The sequence below is a fragment of the Lepidothrix coronata genome, unplaced genomic scaffold (assembly GCF_001604755.1).
Source record: "Lepidothrix coronata isolate B3197 unplaced genomic scaffold, Lepidothrix_coronata-1.0 Scaffold180, whole genome shotgun sequence".
Classification (NCBI taxonomy): domain Eukaryota; kingdom Metazoa; phylum Chordata; class Aves; order Passeriformes; family Pipridae; genus Lepidothrix; species Lepidothrix coronata.
Window position 1 is genome coordinate 1,674,036 of NW_016690360.1, and position 13,356 is coordinate 1,687,391.

Here is a 13,356-nt window from a genome sequence, read left to right on the forward strand (position 1 = left end):
GCTAAATCTACCCTCTTTCAGCTTGAAATACACTGAGTGCAGGTGGGTGTCCCAGATGGAGCAACACCTGAGCCAGGTGTGTAGGTGTGCTCTGCAGCCAGGGAGGAGGTGCCAGTGCCATCAGTGCAAGGCACAGTGTCCCAGAGTGGGAGCCTGGAGTGACTTTGGCCTGACAGGATGAGGTGAGTGACTCTGGCTGCCTGTGAAGGTGTCCATCCCATGGCCTTGGGGTGGCCCACAGCACCATGCAAGCATGGGCAGGTGGGCTTCTCTTCCTCCCGCCAGGCTCCCGAGTCAGGGATGTGAAATGCCCCTCACAGCTGTCCCATCATCTGCAGGCAAGGACAACCTGCTTTCCTTTTCTCTTCACCCTTACCTTTGTGCACAGAGTCCCCTCACTCTGTTCCCCTGTGCTCGTTCCTTCTGTAGCTGAAGCACAGGCCTATCTTTGCCTTTGCACTGTCTCAAAACACAGGATGAGTTCAAAGCCTCCCTTCCTCCCTGCACTCCCCATGCTCTGAGGTGCACAGCTCTGTGCTGAGCAGGGTCTTTTTATCCCACTAAATGACCTGCTTGTTCTTGGCATCCTTCTCAAAGTGAGCGTTTGTCCACTGAGATTTGGGGTCCTTCCCTCTCAGATTATTCTCTCTCTGATGATTCACGTTCATGACAATTATGGCACCTTTGAACTGAAGGTATTTTCTTTTTTGCCTCAATGATCTGCTGAGTGCAGCTCTGGATGTTACTCCATTTCTTTATTTTCTTAAAATTTGTCCTTTAAAACCAAAATTCTATTTTTGGTTTATCCTTTCATGAATTTACACCAACCTCACTTCTGATTGCTGAATTGTCTTCTACAGCCTGACCTTCTGTGTTTGCATGACTTTTAACATCAACTACTTTAAAAAAATAGCCCAAACCAAAACCTGATGAAACCTTTCCAAAGTATCACCTTGTGTTGTGGTTCTGTGGCTGTGGGGTGAAGAAGGTTGGGTGACACAGGGATATCCAGAGACATTACCAAGAGCATTTGTTCCCATCTCTGCTGGGCAGTAAATGTTTCTTACAGGGATTTGTCCTGAAGATGGAATTTGTCTTTTTAACAATGTCACAGTGATTTTGGGTCATACTCACATGGAGTCCCAGGGCAAGCAGCTTGTCTTTCCTTTTCCTGAAGGATATTGATACAACAGGTCCTGTTCTCTACCACTGTGTTTCACCTTAATCAGCTCAACTGTGCCTGTCTGGTGCTTCCCACCCGCCTGTCCCTCCGTGTGTTGGGTGTGATGCATCCCCTTGGTGTCGGTCCCCGCCGTGCCTGTCCCCCCTCCCACACCCTGTGCCAGCTCTGGGGGCTGCTCTGGGCTGGTGTTGGCTCCTGGCACGTGTCTGTGCCATTCCTCCCCTCTGTGCCCAGCATGCAGTGCTGGGGGCTCACTGGAAGGGGCCTGGGAGCCAGTGGCCCATGTGGGCAGGGGGCAGCTGGAGGGTCACCTCAGCTGGGACATGGTCTGCCACCCCCTGTGTCGCTCACCTGGCTCTGTCCCCGTCAGTGTTGGCACTTCCATTCTGTGTCCATCCACCCACCGACACTGTGTGTGCGAGGAGCTGTCCCAGCCCATCCCAACATCCCGCGTGCCCCGCGCGGCACAGAGAGCCCCATCCTTGGGGTGTGCTTGGAAAGGAGCAGCAGCCACAGCTGGGGGTGCACTGGGGGAAGATTGCAAACTGGAGTGGGGTTTAATCCAGCACTGTGTATGGCACAGAGGGTGTGTAAGTCATCCCAGGGTTGTTTGCCAATTGTCCAAGTGTTACGTGCATCTGAAAGGTGAACAGTGGGATGAGCAGGAATTGTGTGGGATGAGCCAAGGGGTAGAATGAGGAGAAATGGAATTAAGTCAACTAGGGGTGATATTTGGGGTAAAATATGGCAAAATATGGCTAAGATTCTTTGTTAGGTTTCTCGCCACCCTTTTTCTCTGATAACACTTGTTGAGCCCTCTCAGATGTTCTGAGTTGCAGCTTGAGCAGGGCTGGCGATGCACGCAGAGCTCAAGGGACTCTGGCAAGACTGAATTTCCCAGGACATCTCCACTCCTAAATAGGGCTTGTTCTCTTTTCCTAGACAGAAGCAGTTCGTTAGACGGCTCTCTGCAGGGACCAGGCCGGGGTACAAAGCGCTATTCCCAAGATTCCCCTCCATACACTGCTCCTCTCTCCCCCAAGTTACCAAAGAATGACCGTCACCCTTTGGAAGGTGAGCACAGCGTCTCTTCCCAAAGCTGGCTGTTCACAGTGCCCTGTCCTGGCTCAGCAGGGTCACCTCTTCCGTGCCAGACTGAGCCATGGCTTCAGGGAGCTGCTTTGTTTGTCCCTGGCATGGGTTGTGCCTGGTGTTCCAGAGGGAAGGGAACTGCTCTGTGGTGAGACAGGTTCCCCACATGGATGCATAAGGCATATGGAATGCAGTGGGAATTCCTTCTAACCCTGATAGTCGTCCTCTCATACCGTGTAATTTGGGGTTTAATCACCCGTGGTTTGGCTTCCGTGGCCGTGCATGGCGTTAACATCCTTAAACTGCCCAGCTGCTCCAGTCAGTCTGCCCTGGCTTGTTCCCTCAGCGTTTGCTGGGGTGTGTTGTACAGATGCTGATGTGCAGCTGGACAGCCAGGAACCTGCTGCCCTTTGCCAGGATCTCATCTTGTTCCTCACAGTCCTCCCTGAAAGAGCTGGGGGGTCTCACTGGCATGCGCTCCACTGGCTCAGCCAGATCATTCACATCCTGCTGCTGCTTCCCACAGAGTCCCTTGGGATACCACTGTTGTGCTGGGCCCACACGTTCCCAACAGCAGCTGCTGGAATGTCCTCCTTGCTGTCTGATCCACAGGTGTCCCTTGCATGTGCAGGTGGGACATTTCCAGGAGGTCCAAGTAGCTGGAGGACTCCCTGAACTGAGCAACCTTCAGTAAAAATACTTCCACTTTTGTTCTGAACTGCAAACCCTCCATAATGCAGACTGGAGATTTAATCTTACTGACGCCTTTTACTTAATGGATGGTGAAATCTGCCGAGGTGTTAATCACAGTTCTTTGTAATATATCCCTGAAAAAGTGCTGGAGACTCCTGGGTGGGCTCACAGTTCAATGGCTTCGTGCTCTGTTGCTGTCCCTTTAGAATCCCCATCTCCCTGGCTCTGCTGGGGTTGCTGATCCCAGGTGTGAGTGCCCAGCCTGCCATCACTGTGGGTGATTTTGGTCTCCATCCATCACTGTGTCCTGTGACCCTGTCACTAAGCACAGCTGCTCTGAACTTGCACCCTGTTGCCCAGAGAAGCTGGGGCTGCCCCATCCCTGGAAGTGTCCAAGGCCAGGTTGGACAGGGCTTGGAGCAACCTGGGCTAGTGGAAGGTGTCCCTGCCCATGGCAGGGGGGTGGAATGAGATGAGCTTTAAAGTCCCTTCCAACCCAAACCAGTCTGTGATTCTGTGGTGGACAGTTTTTGGTGGCCTCAGTATCTACAGTGAGAACAACTGTAGGTTTGTCACAGAGCTGAAACGAAACCCAAGGTGATATGTGGGGACTGTCTCATCTATTCCAGCACACTGACAAGTCAGAAACTGTTCCCTGAGGCCCCCCGTTTCTCACCTCCAAATACACATCCGTGCTGGTCTCTTTGCCATTCCCCTCTGATCCATCAGCCACTGCACTGAGGTACCATTAGCATGGCCCAGCCCCTCCTCCTCCCCCAGCAGGTGGGACACACAGTTCAGCCTGTTCTGGAAGTGCTGGTCTGCTCCAAAGGTTCAGGTGCCTTAGCTGGGTGGTGAATATTGCACACTCTGTATTGTCAGTGAATAGAGAAGGCTTCCATAATGGGTAATTCCAAGGAAGAATCTACATTAGGTTGTCTACAAGATTGATTATTGGTCTGCTTCAAAGTCTGTTCACTTATCCCTTGGCCTTTGAATGGGTTGTGCCGTCTGGATGCAATACACTCCAGCCTCTTCCAGAAAAACACAGACAAGTGGGCAGAAAGTGTGTCTGTGTGTGAGGGGGGTGATCCTGTCAGTGTGAGACCTTCCTGCAGCGGCTTGGGCTGGTTCTGTGCTTGGTCCAAGCAGGGAGGAACGAGGTGCAGTTCCAGATTCCACCTAGAAATTCATTCTTATCCCATAGCTAAAAGCTGAAATGAATATGTCCTCCTCCACCAGGAAACTGAAGTGCAGGCAGGAATACTTGCATTTCAGAGGATATATTTTAAGAATATGCACCTGAAATGCTTGGATATTGAATATTTCTTGAGCAAGAAGGTACATCTTCTCATGGAGCTGAACTCTGGCTTCAGCAGAATGACAGACAGCAGCCCCTGAACACTTCCCAGTTTGCCAAATGGAAGGCTGTGAGCAGCAGTGGGTTATCCCATTCACCATGCCTTTGGCAAAGCAGAGAGACGAGGAGGGGATCTCACCTCTTACATTGTTTTTCCTCTTGCATCCAGTGGCATTTGTGTTGCTTTTTGCTGAAACGCTGCAGTCCCAGCCCAGTGGGGACCTGCCTTCACAGCCCAGCATTTGCTGGAAGCAGTGGGTGTTCAGTAGTTGTGCAAATCAGATTTGTGCTTGTGGCCAAACTCCTGTGTTTTAGCAGTAAAATGGCACTGTTGAGTCTGTAGCACTATTTGTTTAATTAAACTTTAATTATCTGCTCCCTGCCTCTCCGCCACTAATTGTGGTGCGTTTCCCTACAATGTGCCAACTGCCAGCCTTTAGTTAACTCTAGCAGTTGGTGTAGGGAAATCTGCCTAAGAATCAGCCACCTCCTCCCTCCTTCAACGCTGGCTGTGGAGGGTGAAGGATCCTAGATCGTGCCTGAGCACAGTCTTGCCCTGCCCATGCCCAGGAGCATGTTGTTTACTGCTGCAGATGACTCACAGGGACAGTAATCATTGCCCTCTTGCCTCATCTCCCTCTCCCCTTCCTAGAGGTGTCAGTTCATCTCAGCAGTTCTCTGTGTACTTGTATTTTTAAGAAGACCCTCAATCTCTCTTGCATTGCCCCTGCCAGGAAGCCTCCAGCTCTGCTGCAAAGTTCACAGCCCAGCCAAGCACTGCCCTGAGCTGGGATAGGGAACCTGGGGGTCAGTGTGTACCTTCACTTCCACCTCCTGGCAAAGCAACGTGGTGCCCCCAGGCCTGGCCTCACCCATGGCCTCTGGGTGTGTGATCACAGTTCCTGTGAGAACAGGATCACATATTTGCAGAATGCATCACATTCCCATCAGGATAACAACAGTGTGTTGACTGTTGAGTGAAGTATTTTCTGGGGTTGAGTTTTGGATCCTCAGCATGGCACCAACATGAACCTGTGCATGTGCTCTCCCAACCCCCCAAGCTGGGCCTTCTGCTGACAGTGGGGAGAGCTTTGGGGTCCTGGGGAGCAGTTAGAAACACGTGTGCCTGACCCAGCACATCTGGGTGAGTGTCCCGGGGCTTCCTGAACCTGTGTGTCACCTCAGGGGGGGGCTGTGTTTCCTTGGAGGCTGGAGATGTGCAGCATGGAGCTGTTCCATGCCCACAGCCTGTCCTGTGGCAGTGCACAGGGCTGTGCCCACTGCCCCCTCTCTTGCTTCTGCCCTTTCCTGGCAGTCAGACAGCACCCTCTCCCAGATGTTTAATGGGAAGTCGTTTGGGGTTTAAGCAGAACTGTCCTGTTGAAGAGGAGACCAAGTGTAGTTCCTCAGAAGCAGCTCCAGTGGAGACCCCCTGGTGTAAGGGACAGCCAGTGGTGGGTCTGGCTGGGCAGGGGATCTCCACCCACCCCAGGGCCAGAGCAGCCACTCTGTGCTGGCTTTGTGTCCAGCCTGGAGCTGAAATGGGATGCTGGGAGTGCAGGAGGGGTTCACAGTTATTCGGGAAAAGCCATGAGTCAGAAAACCACCCTTTATGCACTGAGAGCAGGTGAGAACACACCTGCCCATGTGGGAAGTGAGTGACACAGGACGGGTCACTGGAGGGGGGTACAGTCTTACCACCAGCAGTTTCTAGTGAGACTGCAGGGCTGTGCTGCTGTTTTTAGGCATGTCCCAGAGACCTAAAAGCAAAAAAAGGCAGCAGTGCCTCAAGTGCAGAGTGACAAAGCCCCCGAGGTGGAAAAACAGCAGTTACCCAGGTGATAATCTCCCGTTGGCCTCACCAAACTGGCCAACAGCCAGACAAGAGGGTTCCCAATCCATAGCCTTATGAGCTGAAGCTCTGGAAGGTCAGGGCTGGGTATTTCCAGCTGAACTGGCTCTGGGATCTCTACTCAAACACAGACAGCAGAACACTGAGACCAGAGGACCCCAGCTCACAGAACAGTCCCATAGTTCATAGAAACCACAGCAAATAAGGTACCTTCAGGAGAGGCTTCTCCAGTCGGGTGGGACCCTGTGTCAGCAGCACTCAGGGTTAGGCTCAGGCTCTGCACCTCCCTTCACTGGAGCCTGGCACTACCATGTCAGAAGGGAATTTGGGAAAATCTCAACAGCTTTTGGGTCTCGCAGGCTGCAGTATCGACTCTGCACCCTCACCACCAACCCAGCTCAGCACAGCTTTGCTGTGCTGGCTTCTCACCTGCTGCTCCTGTGGTCTGGGAAGCCCCAGGGAGCAAACCCAGGGCCTGGCCAGAGCAGTGGCTCAGGTTTCTTGCCCCTTGTCACCTGCTGTGTGTTGGAGTGGCAGCAGCTCAGGGCTGTGAGCTGCTCTCAGGGGCTCTGCAGACCCTGGTAGGGGAGCTGCAGCCCCAGCCCCAGCCTTGGCCAGGGGTGCTGGCCCCAGAGTGCGCTGGCCCTGCCCCTCAGTGTGGGAGCTGCTTTCCTCCTCGGTGCAGGAACTTGCCAGGTAATTCCTAGGAAAGAATGCAGGTATTTGAAGGATGACTCAGGAGGCTCAAGGGCCACGTGGGCTGAGACTTGGTTGTGCCATAGTAAAACCTACAGACACGAGGCCCTGAGGTGATGCTGTCACAGTGTAACAGCAGAGCCAGGTCTTGCTGGCTCAGATACAACCCTGGATAGTCTCCTCAGCCTTTCCATCCCAATAGTGCCACCAACAGCTGGAAATTCAATGGTGAGGAAGGTGAGGAAGCTGCTGTTGCCCTGGGACCCTGCCTGGGGAGGACCCTCAGCCCAGTCCCTCCTGGGCACAGGGAATTGGTCTCCGACGTGGTTAGGCTGGAAAAGGGCAGGAGGTCAGGAGGGATGAGCAGCTGGTCACCAGCATGTTGCTTTTGGGGCTGGAGGACCAGCATGGCATGGGAGCATTGCCTGGCCATGACAGTGCAGCCCCTCCTGCCCTGCATGTGGTGCTGCCCTCCGGGATCCCGCGTGTCCCACACCCCAATCCCAACCGCTGGGGCCAGTCCCTTGCACGCTGATGCTGAGGGTGTGCAGTGTGTGATCCCCCAGGGAACCTCCCCTTCCCTCCCTGCTCAGGGCTATGTGTGAGTCCTGTGTCTGTTGGCATCCAGATGGCGCAGGCCTGCCCTGCCACAGAGGGGTCCAGGGCCATCAGGGCACCGGGCTGGGCCCGAGCTGGTGGTGGCACGAGCAGAGGAGCTGCTGCCTCAGTCTGGGCACCAACCATTGTCACTGCCCACTAGTTGGACTGGCGTTTGCCAGGTGAACACCAGGCAGTGCCTGGTTTGATCCCTGTGCTGTGGAGGAGACCAGTGAGAGGGGTCAGAGCCAGTGAGTGCTGCAGTTCTGCCCCCGAGCAGGAGCGTTGGGCCGTGGGGTTCGGGTGCACTGACTGCAGCTTGGTGCGTTCCAGGTGAAACCTTTGTCCTGGGAGATGGCCTCCCAGGGCCCTTGGAGCCTCGCCTGGACCCTATGGACTCTGCCTTGAACTCTGTCAATTCCTCCAGCCACAGCAGGAGCTCCAGAGACTGTCGCCTACCAGGATACAGGCACCTGCACCAACCCTCGAGCCTCAGCCAGGGCACCTCTGCCCTGCGCAGGCCTAGCTCTGGGGGTAAGAGCTCAGAACAGCCCTGCAGCTGCACAGTGGCAATAGAGGGCCTTCCTAATTGCAGTTACACCTTCCTGACTTCAGCAAGTACCAGCCTGGGCTCTGCACAGCCCCCCAGCTCTGTGAGGTGTGGTGGCACCTGGGCGAGTGGCAGTGTGGACAGTGACACTGCTCCTGTGGCTGGTGACCGGGGGGACCTGGAGGTCAGTGGAGAGGAAGGAGCAGGCAGGAGTTGAACTGTGTCCAAGTGACAGATGGGCATCTGGGTCCGTGAGGATGGATCGGGAATGGCCGGGGAGTCGAGAGCTGCCTGGAGAGGCTGGAGCTGAGGGGGAGGCTGGGAGGGTGGGATGTGTGAACAGCGCTTGTCTGTGTGGAGGGAGAGGGGCAGGAGAGCTGAGCTGGTCAGTACAGCACATCAGCATATCAGGTTGCAAAAAGTGTGATTTTGGGTGCATGGTGTCAATAAAAGCCTCTCAAAAGCTCAGGCTGCTGGTGCCTCCCCCCACCTGCGTGTGAGGGCAGAGCTGGGACAAGGGGCTGTGCCGATGCCAGAACGCTGGGAACAGGACTTGTGTCAGCTCGGGCCATGCTTCGGGACCACAGGATGTCACCTGTGGGCTCAACCTGTCAGAAAATGAAAACATAAACCAGCTTTGCTGTGTTAAATGTGCTAAAGGTGTGTGAGGAGAGACGTGGGAGTGGGGAGGGTGTTCTGCAGAGGTGGGAGCTGTCAGCTGATAGGCAAGGAGGAGTGAGAATGGGGGGGCAAACAAGGGGAAATTGGGGTTGAGAGAGAGGAAAAGGGCTCAGTATAGAAGGCTGCCCTGAAAAGGAGAGGGAATAAGGCTTCTGTGCCAGACCTGCGCTGCAAGGATGTGGGGCCTGACTGGGATGTGATCCTTGCTGTGTCTCTGCCCTTGCTGTGGGAGAGGAGGCTGAGTGGTAGGTTGAGGGTCAGTAACTGTGGGCCACTGGAATAACAGCCCTGTCTGCACCCGCAGGCTCCGACAGGTACCTGGGCCCCCGGGACGTGTCCCGGCTGAGCGGCCGCGACCCCTCGTCCTGGTCGGTGGAGGAGGTGATGCAGTTCATCCGCGAGTCCGACCCGCAGCTGGGCCCCCACGCCGACCTCTTCCGAAAGCACGTGAGTGCCTCTGGCTGTGGGCAAACACGTGTGTGTCACAGGGGGAGGGCAAATCAGCACACAAGGAAAATGCAGGAGAGTCAGAAAATGGCAGCACTTTGGACCAGCTGGAGTTCTGTGCTTAATAAAAATATCCTCATAAATCCTGCTCATCCCCTGTCCGGGATTGGGATCCTCACTCAGACCCCTTCAGGGGCAGACCTGGCAGCTTTGAATCCCAGTGCTGAAAACACAAACCCTGCTCACCCTGGAGCCTAATACTCACCTCATGGCAAATTTCTCCTGTCAAGAAGCACATTCCAAGTGGGATTCATGGAGTGCATCGCTGCTCAACTCCGTTTCCTATAGCAGGGAGTCCCCTAAGGCTCTGCTCCTTGTGCACATCTGTAAGTGTAGAACAGCTGCAGACACAGCATGGAGTTTGTACCATTAAAGCTACAAGAGGTTTGGCAGCTCCATGTCCTGATTCCTGCCAGAACTGTCTTCCCTCTGCATTTTGATTGAGTCCATGTTCTATCTGGTGCTGCTTGGGAAGTCGGAAGAGCCCTGGGAGCAAACACCCAGCGCTGCATCCTGCTCTGGGCTGTGCTGACACAACACTCCCTTTTTTAATTAGCTCTATTTTAGAACCACCAGTAATTGAAAAATGTTTGTTTTAATTATGCAAAAGCTGCCAAGGGTGGGAAGTGCCCTGGATTGGAAGTCCTGGGGAGAACCTTGCTTTTATCTGCAGAAGGGAAAACCAGATCAAACCTGGTACTGGAGATCCCTGGAGATCTCATCAGGCTGAAACCTAACTGGGCATTGACATAGGGCAGGACATTCTGTTGTTTGAGGTGGTGATTTTTATTTTTCTTTTATAAGTCCATTAACATTTTTTCGTGGAAAACTGTCCAGTGCAAAGCTCTGGCCCCAGCCTGGACTGGGTGATGGAAAGGAGCACTGAAAAGGACTGGGAGACTTCCACTTGCAGATGCCAAGGACAGAGCTGTTCTCTGGTTATTCTGAGCTCATGATCCATCCCTTCCTGAGCCTCAGGTGGGACACACCTGGACTGTGCTGTAAAGCATCAGCTGCTTTGGAAGCTGCTGTGTTGGAATCAGCCCTGCTGGGGATGAGGAGCTTCACCACTCTCTGCCAGTGGCTGGGACTGTGCTGTGAACTCCAGAAACACAGAACAGAAACCCAGAATCATTCAGGTTGGAAGAGCCTCTGAGCTCATAGAGTCCAATAAGACCCCAGCCCTGCCAAGGTCACCACTAAACCATGTCCCCAAGTGCCACATCCACAGGGTTTTGAACACTTTCAGGGATGGTGATTTCACCACTGCCCTGGGCAGCTGTGCCAGTACCTGACCACCCTTTCAGGGAAGAAATGTTTTCATAATATCCAGTCACAGAGCGCAGACTTTGAGTTTCAGGGTCTGTTCCTTCACCTCCATCTCCATCCGTGACTCAGAGCTGTGTGTCATGGCAGGGCTGTTGTCACAATTGCTCCTGTGCTGGGGTGACAGTGCCCTGGAACGAGCCACTGCTCCCCTGCCTCCATCATTCCCCTGTCAGCAAAACCTCCTTTTTCCTCCCTCCCCACCTCCCTTCAGGATTTGCTGCCCCTCTGGCCAATGCTCCTGGATGTTGATCACCCAGCAGATTCCCTGCTGCACGTGGGGTCTGGGGCTGAGGCCTGTGCTGGAGCAGGGTGGATGCAGTGCTGTCCATGCTGAGATGTCCCTGCTGGGATGCTGCTGAGCAGGGCTGACACCCAGCCCCGCTGCCGCAGCGAGCAGGGAGGGGCTTCCAGGGGCGTCACAAGCGCTGTTGGTTCCCCCTTGCAGGAGATCGACGGGAAGGCCCTGCTCCTGCTTCGGAGCGACATGATGATGAAGTACATGGGGCTGAAGCTGGGGCCAGCCCTGAAGCTCACTTACCACATCGACAAGCTAAAGCAAGGCAAGTTCTGAGAGGACATTGGCAGGACAGATCCTGGAAGCTCCGCTCCTGGCCACCCCCACCCGCGCTCACCTGCCGACAGGTTCGCATGCACACACCCCATTTACACCGCAGACAGACAGACAGACGGACACCTCGCCGATAGCCCACCCCCCCCCAGGGGACAGACGGACACCTCGCCGATAGCCCGGCCCCCCCAGGGGACAGACGGACACCTCGCCGATAGCCCGGCCCCCCCAGGGGACAGACGGACACCTCGCCGATAGCCCGGCCCCCCCAGGGGACAGACGGACACCTCGCCGATAGCCCGGCCCCCCCAGGGGACAGACGGACACCTCGCCGATAGCCCGGCCCCCCCAGGGGACAGACGGACACCTCGCCGATAGCCCGGCCCTCCCCGGGTCCCGCTGCCCCCGCCCCCAGCGGGAGGAGCCCGGCACAGTTGGGCTTCACGCCAGACTCGAGCCGTGGGTCCCCTGTTGGAAGCAGAGGGTCTCTCCCAGCACTCCTTCGTGGGCTCCTGGTCCTGCTTCCCCGGGATGGAGCAGCAGCTCTGGGCAGTCTGTGGGGACTGGGCACTGGCACCACCTCCTCCCTCTCGCCTGCTCGGGGCAGGCACTGGGGGCGCTGCAGCGGGGCCGTGCCCCGACTGTGCCCTGCGGCACCACGGTGAGCTCGGAGCATCCCCCGCCCCGGCCCCGCCTTCCACACCGGGGGGAGCCCGGGGGCCACTCACCCCCCTCAGCTCTACCTGCCCCTGGCTTCAGACCCGGCTCCAGCTGGGCACGCCAGGCCAGGGATGGAAGCTTTCATATTTATTCCAGACTGGAAAGGCCACACGGCACTGGCTGGGAGCGTGGAGTGAGCTGGGAGAGCCAAGGAGCAGGGCTGGGTGCCCCTGGCACGTGTTGGAGGCTGCCTGGATGCTGCAGGACTCGGTTGATACTTCTCGCCTTTTATTTTTTTTTTAATTTTCTCTTTTGGAATTTTTTTTTTTTACTAAGGAGTTGTGTGTTTAAAACGATGAGATGATTTTTCTACCTGTGTTGAACTCGCAACTCTTGGTGATTTTTAGCCAGAGCTGCCAAGGTTTGTCTTCCCAGGGGCACTCCCGCTCCTCTAGAGTTTTGGTCCGTCCCAGCTCAGCGTGTGAGAGGGTGTTGGGTCTGCCCAGAGGATCCCGGGGTGGTGACCCGTCCCGATGTTGCTCTTCCTGTGAGGGCTTTGTCCTGCCCGGGGCCCCTGTTGGTCTCAGGCAGTTTAATGTATTTATTTTTGATGGCACTTGAGCGGTTCCCGCGGTCCCAGACACGTTCCTGCAGCTGCACGAGGAGTGTGGAGGCCACCGGCTGTGCCAGCGCCGTGTCCCCGGGGCAGCAGTGCCAGCTCGGGGCTGCCTGTGGGGCAGGGGCTGCCCAGACCCCTGAGCAGGCCGAGCCGGGGCAGGGCTGGTGGGGCAGGCGGGGGCTGACCCCGCTGTGTCCCCACACACCCCCAGCACAGACCCGCCCGTGCCACGCTCCCCTGCAGTGACCAAAGGGCTGGGACGGGATCTCCACTCCGAGCACTTCCTCCTCCTGCCCTCAGCTCACCCTCTGCATCCAGAGCCACGGCTCAGCACCCCCCGCCAGCCTCGAGGGCCCTGGCCAGCAGCAGGACGGGCCCCCGCGGTGACCAACCCTCCAGGCTCTTGCACTGGGTCAGGTTTACCCCTAAGGGGCAAAGTTGCAAAAAAAAAAAAAATAAATAAATAAAAAAATACCCCAACGCCCAAAGTAATGAGAAGGCAAAAGGCTTTTTGTCACAGAGCGTAGCCCGTGCTGGGCCTGGGACACCCCTCGGTGTGACCCGCACTGGTCCCGCTGCACCCAGGGCCTGGCAGGGTCAGCCAGTGCTTTCCTCTGCACTTATTTTACGTTGATCTGTTTATAAATAAAAGGATACCAAGTTCCTCCCCGCTGTTTGTGCACTGAGCGCTGGGCTGGGCCCTGCAGTGGCTCCCACAGGCACCTGCCATGGGGGGAGCGCAGGGACAGGCAGTGGGTGCTGGTGCAGGACAGACCCGCGGCTCCCTGCCTGCCCTCCCTGCCTCCCCTGCCCTTCCTCCGGGGCTGAGGGAAGCGGAGGCACTCGCAGGGTGGCGATGGATGTCGCGCCCTCCCGATCTCTGCCCAGCCCCTCCCGTCCCCCCAGCCTGACCCCCCTCTTGCTCTTCGCGGTGCTGCCCGTGCTGACAGAGGCTTCTGTGACTCCTTG

At 56.0% G+C, this 13,356-nt stretch overlaps 1 protein-coding gene across 4 annotated transcripts in view; it reads left to right on the forward strand.

Moving 5' to 3' along the window:
• SCMH1 (sex comb on midleg homolog 1 (Drosophila)) overlaps positions 1–13,051 on the forward strand; it is a 51,988-nt gene extending 38,937 nt beyond the window's left edge. For 2 of the 4 annotated variants that reach the window (XM_017830555.1, XM_017830556.1), the window contains 4 exons: positions 2,126–2,257; positions 7,807–8,007; positions 9,009–9,151; positions 10,986–13,051. In XM_017830555.1, coding sequence (XP_017686044.1) covers positions 2,126–2,257; positions 7,807–8,007; positions 9,009–9,151; positions 10,986–11,111 — 602 coding nt within the window. In that variant the 3' untranslated portion in view covers positions 11,112–13,051. Of the gene's footprint in view, positions 1–2,125; positions 2,258–7,806; positions 8,208–9,008; positions 9,152–10,985 lie in introns of all 4 variants that reach the window. The other 2 variants (XR_001877333.1, XM_017830557.1) reach the window with 2 other exon arrangements.
• The last annotated feature ends 305 nt before the right edge of the window (positions 13,052–13,356 follow it).